Raw genomic sequence first — 25,755 nt, 5'->3', positions numbered from 1 at the left:
CCCTGGGTTCGATCTCTGGCCTGGAAGGTTCCACATGCTGCAGAGCAACTGAATCCGTGTGCCCAACCACTGAGCCCGCGAGCCACAAGTGAGCCCACACACTGCAGCTGCCACGTCCATGCACCTGGAGCCTGTGCTCCACAGCAAGAGAAGCCACCGCCGTGAGAAGCCCTCGCTCCCCTGCTTGCCACAACTAGAGAGAACCCGCACAGCAACAGAGACCCAGCACGACCAAAAATTAATTAATTAAAATAAGAGATAAATTAGATACAGATACGGGGATCCCTGTGTAGTTTTTCCTGAACCCTCTCCCCTCCATCCTTCCCTTAAGGCTGAGTTCAGTTATTCCCATGCAGTTTTTATCCTTTTATACTACACATTCATGTAATCATAAACTGTTTTGTAGCTGTTAAAACTATATCAATATGCATTTGCGCTTTACAAGCTGCCTTTTCAGCTTAATACAATCAGCTATATAGTACAGTCCTATAATAAATGTATAGTACTTTCACACAAATAATAAAACATCTTTAATCTTAGAGCATTGTACCTTGAAAAGTGCGGTAGTGCAGTACAACAGCTGGCATGCAGGGGTGGCATCGAGTGACCAGGCAAGAAGAGTTACTGACAGGAGGAGGGTGGGGAGGTGGGAGTTGGTAGAGCTGAAGGGCTGTCGAAAGATGAAGGCCAGGCTGCAGTTTCACTCAACACCTGATGTTGATGGCAAAGGGTTGGTTCTTTACTGGATTCAGTTCTATCTAAGCCTCTTGAAAAAACGAACCAGTGATGTCTGGGTAGCAGCTCTTTTTTTCTTGTCGTGGATGACAAGGTAGCACTGGATTGCATTCTGAATGGCTGCTGCAGCCTTCATGTACTGGTCTACATTCAGTCCTGTGCCTGAAAAACCAACAGTGCCTCCTCAAATAAAGAAAATCCTCTTGCCATTTCCTGTGTCATGAATCTCTTCAGTTCTTCAGTTTCTTTTTCCTCTCTTCTCTCTTCGTCCTTTCTGTGGGCCTCCCCGTTCTTCATTGGAGGTCTTCATTAGAAAGTGCCTTGTATCGCACAGCAAGGAGTTCAGTGAAGTTGCCCTCTGGCAGATCTAGCTTAAAGATACTGTGCCACTGGACTCTACAGTGCTGTAAAGCACACAAGCGTGGCCACTTGCAGAGGATGCATACAGCTGACAAATGTATGCTAGACACGTGAACTAACTCATGTGACTGGACGTGGCGAATGCACTTTGCCTCTATGAAAGTGTGCAATTTGAATTTTTTATTTAGAGGACTTACTGTAGTTTGGTTTTTTCTTTAGATGGTATCCTACAACAGCCAATGAGATTGTTGTCTGCCTCAATGGATAAAACCATGATTCTCTGGGCTCCAGATGAAGAGTCAGGAGTTTGGCTAGAACAGGTAAAATGTGAATATTTAAGGAAAAGAAAAATGAGTTTATTAAGCATAAATCCCAAGTCTGTGTTCCTAGAGCTACAGATGTTCACTCTTTGTGTATGTTAAATAAATGAGAACATAATCTCTGGAATCAGTGGTTTCTGTTGTGAGAAACTGGTTGTGAATTGTTTTCTGTGTATTGTTGAGTAGGTTCGAGTAGGAGAAGTAGGTGGCAATACCCTGGGATTTTATGATTGCCAGTTCAATGAAGATGGCTCCATGATCATCGCTCATGCTTTCCACGGAGCGTTGCACCTTTGGAAACAGAATGCTACCAACCCAGTAAGGAAAATGCTTTTAAATCATTTCTGATCAAATAGAGTAAATCGTAAGTGAAACCTAGGGATACAGTGTTGTTTTACCTCTAACACTCTTCAGAAACTTAGTAGAGGCATTTAAGTTCAGATGGTGTCACTTTTTCTGTAGATGTTATTCTGTTGTTATACTAAGTAAGAAACTTATGCTTTTCTAAGAATAAAATTCAACTGTCTAGCATTGTTGCAGTATTAAAATTTGCATGTAGTTAAATTTTTTACATAAGTTTAAACTGCATAAATTTTAAGCTCTCCCTTAAACTATATACATTTTGTGATGCGAGTTTTTCCTAAAATATTTAATTTCTTTGTGTTCTGCAAGATAACATAATTTGATGTTTTCCTGTTGGATAGCTAGGTGCTCCACTGATAATTTGTTGAGTTGTTGAATGACTGACTGACATAAGAGCATTTAGAAGGACCTGTTATTTTATGATGGAATATATTAATGCTCTCAGGGGCTCTTGATACATGTAATTCTAAATGATCCTGCAAATATTGGGCTTTTCTAGATCTTTCTTACACTTTTTACTCTCCTGGAGTGGGATAATCTTCCTCTAGGTAAGTATAATAGCTGCTTTACAGTATTATTCCAATCTCTTGCTTCCTCATTTGCTTCTGACCTGCTTCTCTGGGTTTGGGGAAATGGGATGACAGAAACAGTGTTAGGACCACGTGGATCTTGGCCCCAGAACTCATTAGCTATGTTTTTGAGGACATTACCGAACCTTTGTCTCAGATTCCTCATCTGTAGAATACGGACAGTAATAACACCTACCGAGAGGGATTTTGGAGTTTTGCCAAGAGAACACACTGCTCATAGCAAACACCCTCTTCCAACAACACAAGAGAAGACTCTACACATGGACATCACCAGATGGTCAACACCGAAATCAGATTGATTATATTCTTTGCAGCCAAAGATGGAGAAACTGTATACAGTCAGCAGAAACAAGACCGGGAGCAGACTGTGGCTCAGATCATGAACTCCTTATTGCCAAATTCAGACTTATATTGAAGAAAGTAGGGAAAACCACTAGACCATTCAGGTATGACCTAAATCAACCCCTTACGATTTTACAGTGGAAGTGACAAATAGATTCAAGGGACTAGATCTGATAGACTGCCTGAAGAACTATGGATGGAGGTTCGTGACATTGTACAGAAGGCAGTGATCAAGACCATCCCCAAGAAAAAGAAATGGAAAAAGGCAGAATGGTTGTCTGAGGAGGCCTTACAAATAGCTGTGAAAAGAAGAGAAGCGAAAGGCAAAGGAGAAAAGGGAAGACATACCCATTTGAACGCAGAGTTCCAAAGAATAGCAAAAAGAGATAAAGCCTTCCTCAGTGATCAGTGCAAAGAAATAGAGGAAAACAACAGAATGGGAAAGACTAGAGATCTCTTCAAGAAAATTAGAGATACCAAGGGAGCACTTCATGCGAAGATAGGCACAATAAAGGACAGAAATGGTATGGACCTAACAGAAGCAGAAGATATTAAGAAGAGGTGGCAAGAAATCACAGAAGAACTATATAAAAAGATCTATATAAAAATGACCCAGATAATCACAATGATCACTCACCTAGAGCCAGACATCCTGGAATGCAAAGTCAAGTGGGCCTTAGGAAACATCAATACGAACTAAGCTACTGAAGGTGATGGAATTCCAGTTGAGCTATTTCAAATCCTAAAAGATGATGCTGTGAAAGTGCTATACTCAGTATGCCCTCAAATTTGGAAAACTCAGCAGTGGCTACGGGACTGGAAGAGGTCAGTTTTCATTCCAAACCCAAAGAAAGGCAATGCCAGAGAATGCTCAAACTACCACATAATTGCACTCATCTCACACGCTAGTAAAGTAATACTGAAAATTCTCCAAGCCAGACTTTAACAATACGTCAACCGTTAACTTTCAGATGTTCAAGCTGGATTTAGAAAAGGCAGAGGAACTGAGATCAAATTGCCAACATCCACTGGATCATTGAAAAAGCAAGAGAGTTCCAGAAAAACATCTATTTCTGCTTTATTGACTATGCCAAAGCCTTTGATGGTGTGGTCCACCACAAACTCGGGAAAATTCTGAAAGAGATGGAAATACCAGACCACCTGACCTGCCTCTTGAGAAATCTGTATACAGGTCAGGAAGCAACAGTTAGAACTGGACATGGAACAACGGACTGGTTCCAAATCGGGAAAGGAGTACATCAAGGCTGTATATTGTCACCCTGCTTATTTAACTTCTATGCAGAGTACATCATGAGAAATATCAATAATTACCAGGAGGAATATCAATAATTCTCAGATATGCAGACGACACCACCCTTACGTCAGAAAGTGAAGAACTAAAGAGCCTCTTGATGAAAGTGAAAGAGAAGAATGAAAAAGTTGGCTTGAAACTCAGCATTCAGAAAACTAAGATCATGACATCTGGTCCCTTCTCTTCATGGCAAATAGATGGGGAAACAGTGGAAACAGTGAGAGACTTTATTTTTCTGGGCTCCAAAATCACTGCAGATGGTGACTGCAGCCATGAAATTAAAAGACGCTTGCTCCTTGGAAAGGAAGTTCTGACCAACCTAGACAGCATATTAAAAAGCAGACATTACTTTGCCCAAAAAGGTCCCGTCTAGTCAAAGCTGTGGTTGTTCCAGTAGTCATGTATGGATGTGAGAGTTGGACTATAAAGAAAGCTGAGCGCTGAAGAATTGATGTTTTTGAACTGTGGTGTTGGGGAAGACTCTTGAGAGTCCTTTGGACTGCAAGGAGATCCAACCAGTCCATCTTAAAGGAAATCAGTCCTGCATATTCATTAGAAAAACTGATGCTGAAGCTGAAACTCCAATACTTTGGCCATACTGATGCGAAGAACTGACTCATTTGAAAAGACCCTGATGCTGGGAAAGATTGAGGGCAGGAGGAGAAGGGGACGACAGAGGATGAGATGGTTGGATGGCATCATCGATTCAATGGACATGAGTTTGAGTAAGCATCAGGAGTTGATGAGGGACAGGGAGCCCTGGCGTGCTGCAGTCCATGGGATTGCAGAGTCAGACACGACTGAACAACTGAACTGAGCTTTACTGAGAGGAATTTTATGATGCTAAAATGAGTTAATACTTGTACAGTGTGAAAAGCAGGGCCTGACACATACTTGATACTATATATTTTAAATAAATAGATGAAAGAAGTCAGAACATAGAGCAGATTTGAGTCAGAAGAGTTTGAACGTGCATCTAATGACTTCCCTTACAAAGGAAAAATTCATGTATCCTGAGTGGTACAATTGGTTAGTGCATGGTACTTATTTAAGTACAGATGCATGAATTTGCTTGACCTTTAGTTTGTGAGCTTTGTAATAGTTGTGTCATATAGAAGGATTTGAATTCTCAGTACATGCAGTGATTCAATTTTCCCCTTTGTATCTACCATTTGGAGTTGACCTTTAAGATTGTTTTTACTATTATGTGAACCAGGGAATCATTATCTATGACACTTTCCAGTAAGATTTTTTTAGGATAAATTTAATTTTGTTCTTAAGAGCTCCTTTGAGCCATATTTTATCTGGTCTTTGAGGGCCTTCATACGAAAAAGCATCAGATGAGTAGGGAGGAACTCTACTACTCAAACCAGAGGACAGAATTTCACTGTACTTTTGCTTATAACTTGCTTTCAAATTTATAATAGCAGTTTACCTAATATTTAGAGTAATTTTTTAATTGACTTTATTTTTTAGAGAAATTTTAGATTTACAGAAAAATTGAGCAGAAAATAAGAGTTCCCATTTACCCTTGCCACCCAAGCATGCATACCTGCCTCCACTCTTCACATCCCACACACATTTGTTACAATCAAGGCCAATTTCTAAAAACAAATGCTGCCCTTCAGAACTGTGTTGATAGTCAAAAGTGCTGTACTTTTTTCAAAATCTTTTGGAAACTCCCATTAGTGCTAACTTTAGAGTCAATTTTTATATCACAGAAGAAATGAACAGCATTTCTTTGTTCCAGCCTGTTTATGTTTTTGGCCAGAAAATAATATGGCTTAACCACATTCATCAGTGTTGGCTTTGAATGACCTTTTAGCTATTTATATAAATTTAATTTTTCTCTACAGTTCAAGTTTTACACCACTTGAGTTGTTCCAAAAGATGCTCTGTGGACATTTTCTATATTTCATTTCATTATCGGAGAAGGCAATGGCACCCCACTCCACTACTCTTGCCTGGAGAATCCCATGGATGGAGGAGCCTGGTAGGCTGCAGTCCATAGAGTCGCAAAGAGTCGGACATGACTGAGCGACTTCCCTTTCACTTTTCACTTTCATGCATTGGAGAAGGAAATGGCAACCCACTCCAGTGTTCTTGCCTGGAGAATCCCAGGGACGGGGGAGCCTGGTGGGCTGCCATCTATGGGGTCACACAGAGTCGGACACGACTGAAGCGACTTAGCAGCAGCAGCATTTCATTATGCGTTTACCGGTTACTGGTGCCAGCTCCCTCAGGAGGTAGACTAACTAGGTTTGATTTAACCTCTGTCCTCTACACCTGCAGCTTTCTACTTAGCAACAAGAGTTGGGCAGGCATACGCTCAGAATCTACAGACTCGTGTTACCCAGTACTCTTTATTATTTAGTTTGACAATTAAATACTTGTGTATTACTGATACCTAGTATGTGCCAGTGTTGTATAAATATAAATTCATCTGACTATCATAATGACTGTAGGAGCTAGGTAGCTCTTTTAGAGTAGAGTTAAATGAGGCACAGAAAGATTGGGTGATGTCTGGGTTCCAGGAGGCATTCACAAATGACAAATGGAGGGGACTTCCCCAAGGAAACTGCTTTGAAGGACACAACACATATTTGAATGTTTAAGTTCTAATCTACTTGACTGAAAAACAGATCCTGTTACTGTGAATTTCCATCTTTTTTACTTAACTTTTCACCTTGTTTGGGAGCCACAGTCTTTCCCATATCAGACCTGAGGGCTAAAGGCATTATCGGACTTAATTTTGAATGAAAATACATTGATTATTTTGATGTATCATGAACATTTTCGTTGCAGAAAGAGTGGACTCCAGAGATTGTTATTTCAGGACACTTTGATGGTGTCCAAGACCTAACGTGGGATCCAGAAGGAGAATTTATCATCACTGTTGGTACTGACCAGACAACTCGACTTTTTGCTCCTTGGAAGAGAAAAGACCAGTCACAGGTAAAACATCTTCCTTCTTGATGGATCCACTTGAAAAGAACATCCCTGAGCTCATGAAGAGAGGGGCAGCAACATTAGCCATTAGGGAAATGCAAGTTAAAATGATGAGATGCCACTGCACACCCTCGGGATATCTGAGGTATAAAATACGGACAGTGGCAAGTGGTGGTAGGTTGCAGAGAGACCGGAACTTTCATACATTGCCAGTGGGAATGCAAAATGTTACAGCTGCCCTGGAAAATAGGTTTCTTAAAAACTGAAGCATTCCGTAGAAAACTACGGATGGCCAGTAGATGTGTGAACAGATGCTCAACACTAACCATCAGGGGACTGCAAATCAGAACCACAATGAGATACTCCCTTTCATCTCTCAGAGTGGCTGTGATCAAATAGGTAACAAACAGCGATTGGTGGCAAGGATGTGGAGAAAAGGAGCCCTCCTGCCCTGTTGGTAGGATCGTAAATTGTAGCAATGCTGTGGAAAATGGAGTGGAGGCTCCTCAAAAAATTAAAAATAGAACTACCCCATGATCTAGGAATTTTATTTCTGGGTATTTATTTAAAGAAAACAAAACACTAATTTGAAAAGACACATCCACCCCCATGTTTATTGAAGCATTATTTACAATATTTACATGTATTTATTTAATGTAATTATTGTAAATAATTACATTGTTAACAATAGCCAAGATGTGGAAGCAGCTAAGTATCTAGTGAGTGAGTGAGTGAAGTCACTCAGTCGTGTCCGACTCTTTGCGACCCCATGGACTGTAGCCTACCGGGCTCCTTCCTCCATGGGATTCTCCAGGCAAGAGTAATGGAGTGGGTTGCCATTTCCTTCTCCAAGCTAAGTGTCTACTTATAGATAGATAAAGAAGACATGGTATATATACAGTGGAATATTAGCCATTAAAAAATGAAGTCTTAAATATGTATATAACTGAGTCACTTTGTTGTACAGCAGAAATTAACACAGCCTTTTAAATCAACTATACTTCAGTGAAATTAAAAAGTAAGAAAAAATTTAAAAGAGGAAAATAAAGTCTTGCCATTTATAATAAAATAGATGAATCTAGAGGATACTGTGCTAAGTGATACAAGTTAGATGGAGAAAGACAATGTGATGTATGTGTGTAATCTAAAAACAAACGAACAAAGTGAAAACAAACTTACACAAAGGACAAATGGGTGTTTTCCAGAGGCGTGGAGCTGGGCGAAGTAGGTGAAGGGATGAAAAGGCACAAACTTCCAGTTGTAAATAAGTCATAAGAGCATAAGTATAGAGCATAAGGAATGTGGTCAATAATGTTTTAATAACTTCACATGAGGACAGGTGGGTGGTTACTAGGTTTATTATGGTGACTGTTTCATAATGTATTTAAATGTCAAATCACTATGTTGTATACTGTGTTGAAACTAACATAATATTACATATTTCAACTGCATTTCAGTAAAAAACAAATTTAAGCATGCATGTATTCTTTATAATTCAAACAATTAAAATGTTAGTTGCCAAATTGTGTGTTTAGTTCCACAAAAAAGTTCTCTTATACCTTGTAATTTTAGTTTTAATTCATTAGGAAACACTGTCAGATCTGCAGTAAAAGCTAATTTCTAATATCATATAGTGTCACTTAATAGTGGTTGAGCCCAGTGTTTGTTGAAGAAACCTTTCAGTCTTGGCCCTAAGCTTTCAAAAACCACATTTACCACTGATAAATCATTGAACTGAGCTATACTACAAAGTATACTTAGTTTCTGATAAAAATTCATGAAACTGACTGTGCTAATGAAATTGGCCATTGGCATTTCTGCTTTAGCAGCATTTTGGTAGATTAAAATTAATAGAGAACACTGGGAGCACACTATAGTCAAGCAAAAAAGGCAAATGATTTTGGAGTGGTTTTCAGTGACTCTTGGTAATTTGCTACCAGTATGACTCAGTTGTTGTTTACTCATGATCCTTAAAAAAAAAATCAGTAAATCAGACTTTATCCAAAGTGTGAAATTCTACCCTTTGAAAGACGCTATCAGGAAAATGAAAAGATGAGTCACAAGCTGGGAGAAAATATTTACAAAACACATATCTGATAAAGGATTTTTATCTAGAGTCTACAAAGAATTTTTTAGAACTCAGTAAAAACAAAAACAGACAATCCAGTAAAAAAGAGGAGGGGGGGTAATGGGGCAAAAGATATTTCTCTGAAGATGATGTATTAATGGAAAGTAAGAACAGGAAAAGATTTCAGTACCATTAGTCATTAGGGATTGCACGTTAAAGCTACAGTGAGATACCATTACATCGCTGTTAGAATGATTAATGTTGAAAGGCTGACTTGCACAAGTGCTGATGAGGGTGTGGGCAGCTGGATCTTTCTTACACTGCTGGTGGGATTGTAAAATGTATAGTTAGGCACTTTGGGAAATAATTTGACAGTTTATTAAAAATTATACAATCATCATTCAATTATCATACCCATAGGAAGTGTTTACTCAAGAGAAATGGGAGCATATATTCATACAGAGACTTGTAATGAAAGTTCATGACTGTTTTCTCAGTAAGACAGCTGGAAACAACCCAGATATCTGAGTAGGTGAGTGGATCAATAATTTGTGGTATAGCCATACAAAAGGAATACTACTTTTGTATGGCTATACCAAGAAAAAAGTATTGAACTGTATATAACAACATGGATGAATCTGCCCCATGGTCACATTTCCGTGGCATAATGAATGATTTTATGTCTGATACTTTGCTTGTTGAAAAGAATTCAGTTTTTGAAGTGTGCGATCATTTTTTTTTAATCTTTTTTGGCACCCAGGTGACTTGGCATGAAATTGCAAGGCCTCAGATACATGGATATGATCTTAAATGTTTGGCAATGATCAATAGGTTTCAGTTTGTGTCTGGAGCAGATGAAAAAGTTCTTCGAGTATTTTCTGCACCTCGGAATTTTGTGGAAAATTTTTGTGCCATTACGGGTCAGTCAATGAATCACGTGCTTTGTAATGTGAGTATTCCCCTAAATGTTTTAACTAGATCTCGCCACTTCATACAACATTTTAAAGAAGTTTTACTTAAGACTGTAAATGGAGAGTATGGGTAGAAAGGAAGTCAAATCATTTTATCATTGGCTTGATAAATTTTTGCGTATACTGTACAGGCAGTAATTTAAATATTAGTATAATAAATTTTATAACAGGTAAGCCCAAGACACTGTTAAAGAATTGAAATATTAAATTAAGATGCAAATACTATGTATATTCACTGTGTTTGGTAACTGTGATAAAACACAATAGGTTATATTTTCAAGGAGATTATCATCTCAGTGTAGATTAGGGGTAGGGGGCAGTGGAGCTCATGTACTTACAATTGTTAGATAAAACCAGCTAGTTGCTGAATCTTGTGTTGGCGAAAGTAATAGTCATAGGAGGAAGTGTCACTGTAGTAATGAGCAAGTGGGGCTTCATTTGAATTTTGAAAGGGGTGAGTTTTTATTAATGTTCATTTTTACCCTCTTTCTACAAAAGATTTGAGCACTTATAAAAATACATAGGTTATAAAAATTAGCAAGTAACCAGTTTTGAAGGAAGGGAAAGCAAGTAGCCAGGTAGTTGCGTTACACAGAAATGCATATCTTACAGTCCTTTGCAGTCCTTAGAGTTGGGTCACAAATTTGCTTCTGAGCTTGAGAAGGGTAAGTACACTTTAATAGGCAGAAGGAAGGTGAGAAAGAGAGCAGTGAAGTGGTCAGAGCTGCTTGAATGAAAAGTGTTATCAAGGGAAATGGAGAACTGGGGAAAGGTCTAATGGTAGAGGACCTGGGAGGCAGACATGGTTGAGACTCTGGTACTGACGATGGGTCCTGAACAAAGGAAGTGGTGAAATGCGCTTTGTGGGGAAGAGTGATGTGGGAGCAGGATACCTTTGAGCTCAGAGACTTTGAAGGCAGGGACATTAGCACCAGTCTGGGAGAAAAACAATCGTTTTAAAAGAAATGTCCAGCTGCGCTTCCTAGAGTGTCCCATGGACACGTCTGGCCACAGGCTGTCTTAGGCAAAGAGGACAGATCCTGTTACATAGTTCCAATGCTAATGGACAGAACAGGATCGAAAGAGGGGCCTGGATTGTGGTCATTAGACGGAGCATGGTGTGGAGGGCTGGCTGGTTTGAGGATCTAACAATTCTAGGGATTGAAATGTGGCAGTGGGATTTCATGAGAGGTTAGTCCCTGGTATATATTCAGTTCTGTGTCCCAAGATACAGGGATGCTGTAGACTGGAAAGCCGCTTGCTGCTTTTTAGATTTTTTTTCCCCATGTTAAATATTGGGATATGTAGAAATGCCTCTTTTTTGCTGTTTTCCATGGTGTTTCATTTTCTTGGTTTCTAAAATGAAGCATCCTGTGTCTCAGGTAACCAATGTTGGTGAGTTTAAATTCCCATTACTCATGTTTGTGTTCAGTTCCATCAATACAAAGTTTAGATTTTAAGAAATGCTGTTAGCTTATGGACATGTGCCAATTTTGATGGTTGGCATTTGTTTCACTTGTAATAACTTAATTGATATGCAGCATATAAACAGATTATTGCCACTTTAAAGAGTACTCTGTTAAAAAGTTTTAAAATACTCAAAATTTTAGTATGTTTAATGAAAATACTATGACTGTGGCTTCCTGGGAAACATGTTTGCATGAGCATCACTAGGGATGTCCCCATGAGACTCTCTTGTAAATAAAGGTTCAGGCCTTCCATTTTCAGCCCACTCTTCACTAGAAGCCATCACAGCGCTTTCCTTGTCAAACCCTGAAACCCACTGAACTGTGAGGGTTCAGCGATCTTGTGAATGAGAGATACCCAACTTTATGGATTGGGTGGGGGCTGGGACTGGGGTTAGCTGAAACCTGTCTGCTGGAGAATGAATGCTTAGCATTTCATCTCTTGGTTCAGAAAATGGAAGTCTGGGTAGATAACCCTCAGTATAAGTGGTCTTTACACTGCTTCTCAGCATTAATGAGCATAGCATTTTTTTTTTTTTCCCCTGCAGTGCCTGAGGTAACAGTATCTTTTAGCATTTAAGACATGTCTCACACTTTTTATTCCAGCAAGACGGTGATCTTCCAGAAGGAGCTACTGTCCCTGCTTTGGGATTATCCAATAAAGCTGTCTTTCAGGGTAAGACTGAGTTATCTGAATTCGTCTCCAGAATTACTGAACCTATGGTACTTACCACCTAGTCACACACTTGTATAACATGTACTAGTGTTCATTACAGGTGATTTCTCTTTTTATAAATCACAGTCCAGGCATCTCTGCTCTCTGTCAGATATTTCATGGTAACTGCTCAGTGTGCCCGTGCACACCCTGAAATAGGTGCTGCTTTTCAAAGTGTATTTCATGGAGCACTTAAACCACAGATACTAATGTGGGTTGCCTGAAAAATGCGTTCCATAGTTTATAAAAAGTTTGGAAAATATTCAGTCAAAGGAAAAGGAAGGAATTTTTATGAAATTGACCACAGTGCATATGGAAAATGCCAGAGTAGTGGAAATACCCTTGGCTTTGCAATCACGTGAATACAGCGTTCCTCCCTTGAAGTGCCACCACTTTCTCACTGGTGGCCTTAACATCGCGATGTGTGTAGGAGACATAAAGACGGGACCATGTTCATGATGTTGATGCTTCTTTTAAACTAGGAGATATGGCTTCTCAGCATTCTGATGAAGAGGAGCTGTTCAACAGTGCTGGTTTCGAGTATCACCAGGTGGCCTTCCAACCCTCCTTACTTACTGGTAAGAAAAGGCAAAAGTATGGTTTACTAGAAACACTAGTACACATAGTGTGGTATGTGTCACCGCTGACCTGAATATGTGCTTCAGAATTCACTTGTGAGAAAATAGAAAAATTAACTGCAGCACTGTAAATTTATTATAGAACCTCCCACTGAGGACCATCTGCTGCAAAACACTTTGTGGCCTGAAGTTCAAAAACTGTAAGTTAAACTATACTTAGCTGTTTGGTCTGATTCTATCCTAACTTGTGATATTTCCCCCCCCACAATTTGATTTTCTCCTTTGCTTTCCTCTTAGCTACATTCCCCCACCCCCAGATCTAAAGATCTCTTGGTAGCCTTCATAAGGGGTGAGAATCAAACTTTACTTAGATTTTTATAATGCTGTGTATTATAGTTACTAGATTTGTTGGTTTTGATTTTTTAAAGTAGAGAGGCATAGCACCATTTTTTTTTTTTTAAACTATTACTCTTTTTTTTTCCTACAGTGGTTCCCTATCCGAACCTTTCTGTGATTTTTTATTAATATTTTTTATACTGACTGGCTAGGGGTGAAAACTTGTATTTAATTTAGTAGTTTGAATAAGTTATATTATTGCTAGGAAGTTGTATTTTTCTCCACTCTCTGCTTTTACCCCCAGATACTTCCCTTGACAGAAATGTTTCTTAAAAGAACTGTGTGTTAGCTAGAGAGATTAAAGTTAATGTTTTCACATTAAAAATTTTTGCAGCATGAGATATATAGATACATTTCCTAAAACAGGGGTCATCCATTTTCTCTTTTTGCATTTTAGATACGGACATGGCTATGAAATATTTTGTGTTGCTTGTAGCAATTCAAAGACTCTGCTTGCCTCAGCTTGTAAGGTAGGGCATGTTACTTTTCTGTTCTGCTTGGTCACAGGTTATTTCAATCAGGCTCCTGCAAGCTTAGTGATACAGGCAGAATTCGACATGAAAGGCCACAGGTGCCTGATTTTTCTGAATCTTGCTTTCTCTGCCTCTTTTGCATCTGTCTCTTCAAAAGCTTGCAGTTGCCTTTTAAATCTGTCTTAGCTGCACATTTTTGTTTTTCAGTACTTGGCTTGAGCCGATTTATGCCCCTACTCAAAAACTATTTAATCAGATATCTGAAAATTAGACCTAAAAACGTGATAAAAATTTTTAGTAATAGAAGTCCTGGAGACACAGGGGAAGGCAAAACCCCGTGTGCATTCCATCTGACCATTTCTCGAGGCCACTCCGGGTGCTGACCTAAAGGAGTCGAGTCCCCTTGGCCCGTGCCATGTTGAGGCAGGGGGGCGGCCCGGGCAGCGAGCCACCAGTAGGTGGCGCTGCAGAATTGTGCACTTGAGACAGTGGCCTGGGGGAGTGGCCTTGAACTTGCTCTTCAGTGTTTATATCCTGTGGAGGATTATGTGAAGGATCTGTGAGACCCACACATTCCTCTGAATTTCCGCAAATTATCTACTTGTTTTAAACAAGAAAATACATTTATTTACTTGTTTTAAGCATGATAGTAAGAGCTGCCCACCTGGATGGCCACCTTTGGGTTTCTTTGTTTTTGGTTTTTTTTCTGTATGTTTGTTTTTTGTCCGTGCTCTTGCTGTGGCTTCTTGCTGTTTGCCTGTGTTGAGCTGAGGGTCATCCTAAGAAATAGTGTCATGCTCCTTTTCCCCCACCCCTCTTTGTTTATTGTCCTCTTTGTGAGGGTGGTCCTGAGAGTTCTTCTTTCTGTTAATACAGGGGTCTTTGGGTAGAATAGGGCATAATAGCAATAACAACTGCACTTTTATTGAGCAAACTTTTTTGTGTCTTAGAGCACTGTTATTCATATAATTATTTTCTCCTTTTCAAGTTGGCTCACTTGTAACTATTCAAATCTTTTACCTAGTTCTTTATTGTATTGTTTTCTTATTACTGAATTTTGAAAAGTTCTGTATATACACTGGATACTCCTTTATCAGATATTTGCTATGTAGATAATTTTCCACAGTGGCTTGTCTTTTCTTAGCAGTGTTTTTTCAGAGGGCAGAAGTTTATGTTTTGGTGAAGTCTAATTTATTACTTTTGTTCTGTGTTGAGTTTGTGCTTCTTGTGTAGAATCTAAGTAATCTTCGCCTGACTCAAAGATCTTCTGCATTATTAAGCATGTTTGCTGTGCATTATGACTCTAATTCTTTATCAGGTTGCAAAATCTCCCTACAGTTTCTAGTTTGCAGAGAGTTTTTATCAAGAATGGATGTTAGATTTTGTCAAATTTTTTTCTTTGTTGGCATATCATGTTTTTCCCTTTTAATTTATTAATATGATGAATTACATTGAATGATTTTGCAAATGATGAACCAGCTTTGCATTCCTGCTCATGATATATATGTATATACATTTTAAAAAATTATTCTTTTTATTGAGGTGTAACTGACATATATAACATTGTGTTAGTTTCAGGTGTACAGCATAATGATTCGACGTTTGTTTACATTGAGAAGTGATCCCTACAGTAAGTCTAGCTAACATCCATCATCATACATAGAAGAAAAAGTTTTTTCTTGTGCTGAGGACTTTTAAGATCTCAGCAACTTCCAAACATGCAGTACAGTATTGATGATAATTGCTGTGCTACATTGTGTCCCCCTAACTTAGTTATCTGTAGCTGGACGTTTGTACCTTTTGACTCTTCACCCATTTCACCCAGCCCTCAATCCTGGCTTCTGGATAGGTGTTAGTGCTGTTAAGTTTTCCTCTAAGTATTGCTTTTGATGCATTCTGCAAATTTTGGTGTGTTGTGTTTTCATTTTCATTCAGTAAAAAATACTTTTAAATTTCCTTCATCTTTTATTTTTTAACTATGGGTTATTTTGAAATATATTCGCTTCCATATACTGAGTATTTTTAAGGTATCTTTCTGTTACTGATTTCTAATTTAATTTCATTTTGTTTAAAAAGTGTAGTATAGCTTCAATCATTTGAAAGTTAATCTTGGTAAATTTCCATGTTGTCTTGGAGAAGGTAGATTCTGTTTCTGTTGGGTGGAGTGTTCTGAAAAATACGACTTATATTGGTTGATAGCATTACCATCTTTGCTCTTTAAGTTCTGTTGTGTGTGGCATTTTAAAATCTCTGACGACAATTGTAAACTTGTCTTTTAATCTTTGTAGTGTGTTCAGTTTGTACTCTGTGTTTTGAAGCTCTGTTGTTAGATCCTAAGCATTTATGATCATTATGTTCTCTTGATTAACTGATTAGTTTATTATTATGAAATGAAACTCTTGATTTCTGATAATAGTTTGTGCTCTGAAATCCACTCTGATGTTAATATAGCCACTCCAGCTTTTTTTCTTTTTTTTGGCCACACTGTGAGGCTTGCACCATCTTAGTTCCCTGACCAGGGATTGAACCCATGCCCCCTGTAGTAAAAGCATGGAGTCCTTACCACTAGATGCCAGGAATTCCCCAGCTTTCTTTTGAGTAGTGCTTGAATTATGTGTCTTTTTTCATCATTTTACTTTTAAGTTATTTGTTAACTTTTATCTCAAGTGTATTTCTTGGAGGCAGCATAGAGTTGGATCTTTTTCTTGTCCTGATAATCTTTCATTTTAATAGGGGTGTTTATTAGACTATTTGAATTTAATGTAATAATTGATATGGTAGATTTACTTTATTATCTTGCCATTTGTTTTCTGTTTAATCCATGATTTTTGATCCATTTTACTTATTTTTGGTGAGGTAATTACTTTTTATAATTCCATTTCTTTTGTTTAGCAGATATAACTCTTTGTTGTGTTATTTTATTGGTTGTTTCACATTTTATAGTATGTGTCTTTAATTTACCACAGTTTAGCATCAAGTAGTAGTGCACTGTTCATGAGAGAATAAGTATATTTTCATTTCCCCTATTTTGTGGTATTGTTTTTGTACATTTTGCTTCTTTACAGAAATCCCATGATACTATTATTTTTGCTTTAATAATCAATTATCCCTAAAGAGATTTAAATAATAAAAAAATTTTTCCATCACATATAATTTTCCTTCTGCCTGCAGGATATTCCCTAGCATTTTTTGTAATGTAGTTCTGCTAGTTAGGAATTTTTTGAGTTTTTGCTTGTCTGGAAAATATATGTGTCTCCTTCATTTTTAAAGTGTACTTACAGTAGGTAAAGAATTGTTTGTTTTCCTTTCTGTACTTTAAAAATGTTGCTTTATTTTCTTCTGACCTGTGTTGCTTTGGATGAGAAGTCCAGTGTAGTTTTTCTTTGTTACTCAATAATGGGTTTTTTCCCCTCCATGTACAATTTTTTGTTTATCACTGGTTTTAAACAATTTGATTATTTTTGGTATAATTTTTTCTTATTTCTTGTGCTTGAGTTTTATTGAACTTCTTGGATCTTTTGGTTTATTATTTTCATCAAATTTGAGGGCCATTAGCTTTTTAAGCGGAGAAGGCAATGGCACCCGTCCAGTACTCTTGCCTGGAAAATCCCATGGATGGAGGAGCCTGGTAGGCTGCATTTCATGGGGTTGCGAAGAGTCGGACACGACTGAGCGACTTCACTTTCACTTTGCACTTTCATGCATTGGAGAAGGAAATGGCAACCCACTCCAGTGTTCTTGCCTGGAGAATCCCAGGGACGGGGGAGCCTGATGGGCTGCTGTCTACGGGATCACGCAGAGTCGGACACGACTGAAGCGACTTAGCAGCAGCTTTTTAAGTATTTTTTCTTTTCATCCTTTTGCAGACCATAGTTACACCTATATTTGGCTGCTTGATGTTGTCATAGGGTTCAGTGATGTTCTTTTGTTTTTTTTATTTTTTCTACTCTATGATTCTTTTTGTCCCTTGGGATAACTGTTCTTTGTTGCCAGACATCAAGTATTTTGAAGTGGCATTGTTTCATGTATTTTGTTTTATCTTTTAGTTTTTTTCATACAAGATAGTAAATCTGGTCCCTGTTACTTCCTATGGACCAGGAATGAAAGTCTCTTAACTACTAATTACACAGTTAATGCAGAAATGTATTTTGTAAAAATATAATACATACTTGTAAAATTATATAAAATACATACTTGAAAAAATAGTATGGCACTTCCTCAAAAAATTAAAATAGAACTATACCATATGATCCAGCAATTCTGCTTTTGGGTATTTATCCAAAGAGAACGAAAACATTAATTTATAAAGATAAATGTACCCTTGTGTTCATTGTAGCTTTATTTGCAATAGACAAGATATGGAAGCAGCCAAAGTGTCCATTGATAAAGGAATGACTAGGAAGGGGTGGTGTGTGTGCGCACATGAATGTGCAGTATAACACAGCCATTAAAAAAGAATGAAGTCTTTCCATCTGTGGCACCATGGATAGACCTGGAGGGTATTATGCTAAGTGAAATAAGTCAGTCAGTCAGACAGAGAAAGACAAATACTAAATGATTTCATTTATATGGAATCCAAAAAAACAAAACAAATGGACAAACAAAACAGAAGCAGATTCGTTGATACAGGGAACAGACAGGGTGTTTTCAGGGTGCAGGTGGAGGGATGATGGAAAGAGGGGTATAAAAGGTATAAACTTGGAGTTACAAAATAATTGACAGTTTCAAAATAAGTCACAGGGTTGTAAGGTGCACATAGGGAACACAGTCAATAACAAGGTAGAATATTGTATGTTAATTATAATTTTAAAAATTCTGATTCCACTGCCAGTCTTTAGTCATCATTTCTAATCCCAGTCTGTCTCTTCTCAGGGGTTACACCTGGTTATAGAATTTATAGTATCTTCTGAGAATTTGTGGTTTTTATTTATGCAGATACATGAAGAATACTGTAGAAGCAGTGTGTTACTTTAAAAAGTGGTTTTGTTTTCTTTTTTCCAGTTTATTTCACTCACATTGCTTTATTGTTTCATCTCTGTCCTACAGGCAGCCAAGAAAGAGCATGCCGCTATCATTCTCTGGAACACTGCATCTTGGAAGCAGGTGCAAAATTTAATCTTCCACAGTTTGACTGTCACACAGATGGCCTTCTCTCCTGACGACAAGTTCTTACTAGCTGTTTCCAGAGATCGGACCTGGTCACTGTGGAAGAGGCAGGACACAATCCCGCCTGAGTTAGGTAAATGGCTCTTGGCTGGGAAGGGTACCAGTGAGACAGTTATGTCCATTTACTCACTTTGAGCAGCTGTTGGGTAAAGTGAAATGATAACAGAGTGAAGGCCAGAGTCTGGTTACTGGGAGTCTTTCAAAGTTTTTGAAATTTGAGGAAGACTTGACCTTCCTTGTAAGGATGATAATGTTTTCAGATATCTTGGTTAAAGAACCATAAAAATCTGTATGTACAAAATTTAGACTTTGCAGATGGTTACAGAATGCCACCATAAAACCAAATAGATGATATATACCGAGGATTTTATGGGACAGGAATAATAATATACAGTTAAATTACCCACTTGTTTCACACTGATAATTTAGACATCCACTTGGCTTCCCTGGTGGCTCAGATGGTAAAGAATCCACCTGCTATGTAGGAGACCTGGATTCGATCCCTGGGACCAGATGCCATGATCTTAGTTTTCTGAATGTTGAGTTTTAAGCCAACTTTTTCACTCTCCTCTTTCACTTTCATCAAGAGGCTCTTTAGTTCTTCTTCACTTTCTGCCATAAGGGTGGTGTCATCTGCATATCTGAGGTTATTGATATTTCTCCTGGCAATCTTGATTCCAGCTTGTGCTTCATCCAGTCCAGCATTTCTCATGATGTACTCTGCATATAAGTTAAATAAGCAGGGTGACAATATACAGCCTTGACGTGCTCCTTTCGTGGTTTGGAACCAGTCTGTTGTTCCATGTCCAGTTTAACTGTTGCTTCTTGACCTGCATACAGATTTCTCAGGAGGCAGGTCAGGTGGTCTGGTATTCTCATCTCTTTCAGAATTTTCCATAGTTTGTTGTGGTCCACACAGTCAGAGGCTTTGAAATAGTCAATAAAGCAGAAGTAGATGTTTTTCTAGAACTCTCTTGCTTTTTCTATGATCCAGCAGATGTTGGCAATTTGATCTCTGATTCTTTGATCTCTGCCTTTTCTAAATCCAGCTTGAACATCTGGAAGTTCACAGTTCACGTACAATTGAAGCCTGGCTTGGAGAATTTTGAGCATTACTTTGCTAGTCTATGAGATGAGTGCAATTGTGCAGTAGTTTGAGCATTCTTTGGCATTGCCTTTCTTTGGGATTGGAATGAAAACCGACCTTTTCCAGTCCTGTGGCCACTGCTGAGTTTTCCAAATTTGCTGGCATATTAAGTATAGCACTTTCACAGCATCATCTTTTAGGATTTGAAATAGCTCAACTGGGATTCCATCATCTCCACTAGCTTTGTTTGTAGTGATGCTTCCTAAGGCCCACTTGACTTCACATTCCAGGATGTCTGGCTCTAGGTGATCACACCATTGTGATTATCTGGGTTCATGAAGATCTTTTTTGTATAGTTCTTCTGTGTATTCTTGCCACCTCTTAATATCTTTTGCTTCTGTTAGATCCATACCATTTCTGTCCTTTGTTGTGCCCATCTTTGCATGAAAAGGGGTAGCTCTAATTTTCTTAAAGAGATCTCTAGTCTTTCCCATTCTATTGTTTTCCTCTATTTCTTTGCATGGATCACTGAGGAAGGCCTTCTTATCTCTCCTTGCTATTCTTTGGAACTCTGCATTCAAATGGGTATATCTTTCCTTTTCTCCTTTGCCTTTAGCTTCGCTTCTTTTCACAGCTATTTGTAAGGCCTTCTCAGACAGCCATTTTGCCTTTTTGCATTTCTTTTTCTTGGGGATAGTCTTGATCACATAGCCTTCTGTACAATGTCATGAACCTCCATCCATAGTTCTTCAGGCAGTTTATCAGATCTAATCCCTTGAATCTATTTGTTTAGATCATACCTGAATAGTCAAGTGGTTTTCCCTACTTTCTTCAGTTTAACTCTGAATTTGGCAATAAGGAGTTCACATCAGTCACTCGAGAGTGACTAATCAGTATAATATCATTTCCTACTAGAAAAATAATTGTATGCCCATAGTCCTCTGGTGAGGGGTCTGCTCCCTGGCCTTGATCTGTTGTAAAAGACATCCATTTATGTGTATAAATTGATGACTAAATTACATGATTTATATGGCACTTAAACATAACTTTCTAATAAGGAAAAACCAGGTTTCTCCACTTTGAGAGTAGTGCATAAATGTATTTCTTTCAGACCCCGTCTTCAGCCTGTTTGCCTTCACTAACAAAGTCACTGCTGTGCACAGCAGGATTATTTGGTCTTGTGATTGGAGTCCTGATGGCAAGTATTTCTTCACTGGAAGTCGGGACAGAAAGGTAATTTTTTTTTAACTTTGTATTTTTTCAAATGTAATAAAATAATATTACAGGTATCTTTGGATTAAAAAAACACAAAATCCTAATTTTCTAATATGGTTTTTAAAAATCAGTTTATGTATTCCCTCCTGTGTTTTTTATATGCATACATAAAAAGACTTTTCTTACTTGTTAAATTCTATAAATATATGTCTCTGAAATATTAACTACAGAGGAGACTCTTCAGACTCATTACCAATATCAGATGGCCCCAGTGGGAGAAAAGTAGTAAATGAAATGCGTTAAGACTATCCATACTTTTCTTTTTCATACTTGTATGAAATTAAAATTCTGTGAATAATTGTTACCTTTTCATTCATTGGAGGAGGTGGGGTATGTGAGTGTGTATGTCCCAAGTTTTGAAAAAAGTCAGGTTAAGTGAGCTAGCAGTAGGTTCTTGGCCTTGCCCCTTGCCCTTGTTCTCTGGGAAGTGTTTGCCTGGCCCAGTCTTTGCTCTGGTGTTCATGCTCTTTAAAACATCCACGGGATTGCAAAGAGTTGGACACGACTGAGCGACTAAACAACAATGTGGCAATAAAGAGAAGGTGATTCGGTGGGTGAGGATGTTGATGGGGTGGGCTGGGGGGTTTGAATGGAAATTTTCATTCCCAATATATCTTTTGTTATTTCTTACTATTAAAAATTCTGTGTGTAACTGTGGTTAGAAATAAAAGTTATTTTAAAATGTTAAAAAAAAAAATATCCTTTCTGTCTCTGCAGTTCCTGCAGACTAGAGGTCTGAGGCGCCTGAGTGCCTTCTTTCCGCTCCCACCCTCTCAGTCCTAGCTGTGGTGTTCCTGAGCAGGGGACTGACACGGCATGTGCTCAGTGACACACATGTGTCGGCCTCTGACACGCCCTCTGTCAGCCCTTCGCTCCTCTCACTGGCCTACTCATGTCTTCCCGGGCGTTTATCTTCCTACTGTCTGCAAGCTGCTCAGGCAGCAGGTCTGCTTCCGTCCTCCACAGTCAGGCCCGGCAGCAGACGGTCCAGCTGTGACTCTCAGAGACAGGTCAAGGCTGAAATGGACGAAGCATCATCCATCAGGCGGTCTCGGGAATGCCCTTCTGGTTGCCTGGGCAGAGCCTTCTGCTCAGAGTCTCTCTTTGGTCCTGAAGTTACAGCTCTTGTCTGTTTCACGGTCCTCTTCATTTCTTTGTGACTGTTCACACCCCTTTGAGGCCTGAGCTTCCAGAAAAGCCTCATTTCTTAGATTAGTATCATCAAGGCTGGGGCCTCCAACCTTGATGAGAGAGCTGAGCTGATTCTCTGAGCTGGGCTGGGGTGTAGAGGAAGAGCCAAGGACTTGGTTGGTTCCATACATTTTGAGGTAATTTCTTGGGGGAATGCGCAGGCACCTTGGTGGACCAAATCTCACTGGATCTGAACTGGTTTCCTGAGTATAAAGAGCAGGCCCCTAGGCAGGGTCAGTCGACTTTGGCCCAGCACACTTGGGTAGTTGAGATCTCAGACTTGTATCTGCTACATGGTGGCTTCTCTGTGATGCTTGTAGTGCTCAGAAGTCCTGGATCACAAATGAAAATGACGAATTAAAAAATTTCAGAGTGTCACTTATGCCATCAAAACTCTCTAATGCATTGCCATTAACAGAAACCTTGCAGAGAGAAAGCATTACAGAGTGTGATCTGTCTGTGCTAGGTGGTTGTCTGGGGTGAGTGCGATTCCAGCGATGACGCCGTCGAGCACAGCATCGGGCCCTGCTCCTCAGTCCTGGACGTGGGTGGAGCTGTGACTGCCGTCAGCGTCTGCCCGGTGCTTAACTTTTCCCAACGGTCAGTCTCTGTGTGGGGGCTTCATCTCATGTTTTTTTAAGAGGACCACTTAAGTTTCTCAATGTGTAGCCCTCTTATGCTTTCATCTGTGTGTTCTTTCAGCTTCCAAGTTAAATATTTTCTAAAATAATGCTTATGTTTCTCATAAGAATTTCTAAATTGATAGAACTTGATGGTATTTAGAATGGTGAAATAGAGATGGGGAATGTGGCTCAGAGGTTCTTATTTCACCAAATGGAAGACGGTGCTACTTTCTCTATAACTAGTATCTTTAGTAGACTGAGGGCCCCGCAGCCAGCCAGGGAAGCGCTGGCTCATGGGCCTTACCCACCAGGGACAGAGGTAGAACTGTGCTCCCTTGATGGAGAGGCAGCTTCTTGAGTGCACAGCAGAGCAGCACACTGGACCCTGGGTCCAAACAGAGTCCTTCATCAGCCAGAGGTAGTCAGGAACCCTGAAGAAATTCATGCTAAATTTATCAGCCTTCACCTTTGTCTTAAAAACAGATATGTGGTTGCAGTAGGACTAGAGTGTGGAAAGATTTGCTTATACTCCTGGAAAAAGACCGATCAAGTTCCAGAAATAAACGACTGGATCCGCTGTGTAGAAACAAGTCAAAGGTATTTCTTTCCTGTTTTTGCTTCCACCAGATCAGATAGACATCGTTGGAGTCTTTACCAACATATCTCATGCCTCATTTTCATGGAGAAGAACACAAATCCATTCCTGGTGCTTAACTCCGATTGGTACCTTTGTATTTTGTGGCACTCTCTTGAAATTGACATTTGTTACTATACTGCACTTATTTTTAAAAAGTTTATTTGACCACATGGCTTGTTTGCCTGATATTATCTTTAGAGATAACACATTGGAGATGAAAATGCATTTCAAAATGATGGGTTTCAGAATGTGACCACAGTAGAATTTTAGGAAAATTTGATTCAGAATGTTGGTGATTTTTTTGGAAATATTATAGACTGTGTTTGGTAGCCAGATCTCATGTTTGACCACTTCAGCTCAGCTCCCAAAACGGAGCAAACCTCCAGGTGCCACTCCCAGCCCTGTGACCCGCTTCAGGCAGAGCGAGGGCTCTGAGCCTTGGGCCTGGGCGTCACCTCTGCCGGCTCAGAGCGCCTGCTGCTGATCGCCTCCTCCTCACCCGCCTGCCTGGACAGCAGGGATCACTTGTCAATCAGCTTCACCCATTTTATGCATTAGAAATGACGAGACTTGCAAAAAAGTCACACATCATTCTGTGTTAGATTTTTTTTTTTTTTTTTTAGGATTCTTCAACATTCGTATGTTTAAACTATCCAAAATATAACTTCAAATACAGTTCCAAACAACAGCACCATGAGGAAGGTCACTGGCTTGATGACAAGAGACATGTATTGTACAAGCTATTTCTTCCAGAGGAGTTTGTCTCCTTATCAGCAGAGCATGTTAATGCTTATGATAATTGTATTTATTTAAGTATATTAAAATGAGATCTGATTTGTCACTGCTTCTCTCATGGCTTCGCTCCTACCTCTCTGAGGCTGGATTTGGCTGTTGAAATCGTTCATGCTGCTGGCTTACCTAAGAAAGAGGAAGCCAATGAAATTTCGTATTTCAGGCATTTGAAATTTTCTCTCTTCCTGGCCTCCCCTCCCTTCTTTTCCTTCCTTTCAGTTTGCCCTGCCCACGATGCTCACTCTGCCTCTGCCTGGTACCCAGACCACGTCCATGGCCTGAAAGTCAACACTGGCAGGAAGCCCCTTAGAAAGCATGGGCAGGGGACATGTGCAGAATTTGAGTTTTTCATTAAAAAATTTTTTTTGTCATTATGATGACTTTGGATTTGCAAGAACTGATTCCTGACTTACTTTATATTATTTGGATTGCTAACATTACCGTTACCAAATTAGTAGTAATGTTACCTGAAAGACTTAATTTCAATAGACATTTCTTGAATTCCACTGATCATTAAAGCAAAATTTGACAGAAATACATTGTCTGTTTCTTGCTGTTTTGGTGGTGTCCTTGGTCGGTAAGTAAGATGTTTTCAAGGTTAAAATAAAATTGCTAAACTGTTAGTGATAGCACATCTTGATGTTCAGGTTTTGACTTTCATTTATGTTAACAACACTAATAGGAAGCGCATACTAATTTAATTAATATGAATTGAGCAGCCAGTGAAATGTTTCATAGTCGTAGCATATGTTCATCTCATGATTCCTCTTTGTTTTAGCCAAAGTCATACGCTTGCTATCAAAAAATTATGCTGGAAGAATTGTAATGGAAAGACTGAACAGAATGAAGGAGAAGGTGCTGAATGGTTACAGTTTGCAAGCTGTGGTGAAGATCACACTGTGAAGATACACAGAGTCAACAGATGTGCGCTGTAGTGGACCTAGTGACCACAAGCATACACCCATCAGTGTCTGCAGAGTATTTATCATGTAAATGGATAACCTTTCTTTACCTCGTTCTTGCATCGAGTTTCGTTTTTAAGCCTTATGGCAGTAGTCCTTATATGAGTCTCAGACCCTCTGAAATATGATGGAAGCTACAGACTCTTTTCTCAAAATGTTTATATATGCACATACTCTCAGAACCTCGTCCATGCTTTCAGGGATTCAGACCTGCATCTGTGTGTTTCTGATTGAGAGCTTCTGCCCCTCCTTTCTTCATGACCAAATTTGCCTAATTTTGTGTCATTTTCATCTTCTGTTTTCATACGCTGCTGTTTGGGACATTTTATTATTTACTGCCCTCTTCCGAGGGAGGACCTAAAAAATAAAGAGATAAAACCCAGA

The 25,755-nt window shown here is 39.1% G+C and overlaps 1 protein-coding gene across 2 annotated transcripts in view; it reads left to right on the top strand.

Annotated features, from left to right (window-relative positions):
* ELP2 (elongator acetyltransferase complex subunit 2) overlaps positions 1-25,753 on the top strand; it is a 46,895-nt gene extending 21,142 nt beyond the window's left edge. For both annotated transcript variants that reach the window (XM_055559397.1, XM_055559396.1), the window contains 13 exons: positions 1,315-1,415; positions 1,602-1,733; positions 6,828-6,977; positions 9,800-9,988; positions 12,083-12,152; positions 12,674-12,769; positions 12,912-12,969; positions 13,563-13,635; positions 18,685-18,877; positions 21,003-21,124; positions 22,824-22,957; positions 23,464-23,577; positions 25,188-25,753. In XM_055559397.1, the coding sequence (XP_055415372.1) occupies positions 1,315-1,415; positions 1,602-1,733; positions 6,828-6,977; positions 9,800-9,988; positions 12,083-12,152; positions 12,674-12,769; positions 12,912-12,969; positions 13,563-13,635; positions 18,685-18,877; positions 21,003-21,124; positions 22,824-22,957; positions 23,464-23,577; positions 25,188-25,344 (1,589 nt within the window). In that variant the 3' untranslated portion in view covers positions 25,345-25,753. The remainder of the gene's footprint in view (positions 1-1,314; positions 1,416-1,601; positions 1,734-6,827; positions 6,978-9,799; positions 9,989-12,082; positions 12,153-12,673; positions 12,770-12,911; positions 12,970-13,562; positions 13,636-18,684; positions 18,878-21,002; positions 21,125-22,823; positions 22,958-23,463; positions 23,578-25,187) is intronic.
* Positions 25,754-25,755: the final 2 nt, after the last annotated feature.

Source organism: Bubalus kerabau, chromosome 21, assembly GCF_029407905.1.
Source record: "Bubalus kerabau isolate K-KA32 ecotype Philippines breed swamp buffalo chromosome 21, PCC_UOA_SB_1v2, whole genome shotgun sequence".
Classification (NCBI taxonomy): Eukaryota; Metazoa; Chordata; class Mammalia; order Artiodactyla; family Bovidae; genus Bubalus; species Bubalus kerabau.
This window is presented reverse-complemented; position numbering and strand designations above follow the sequence as displayed.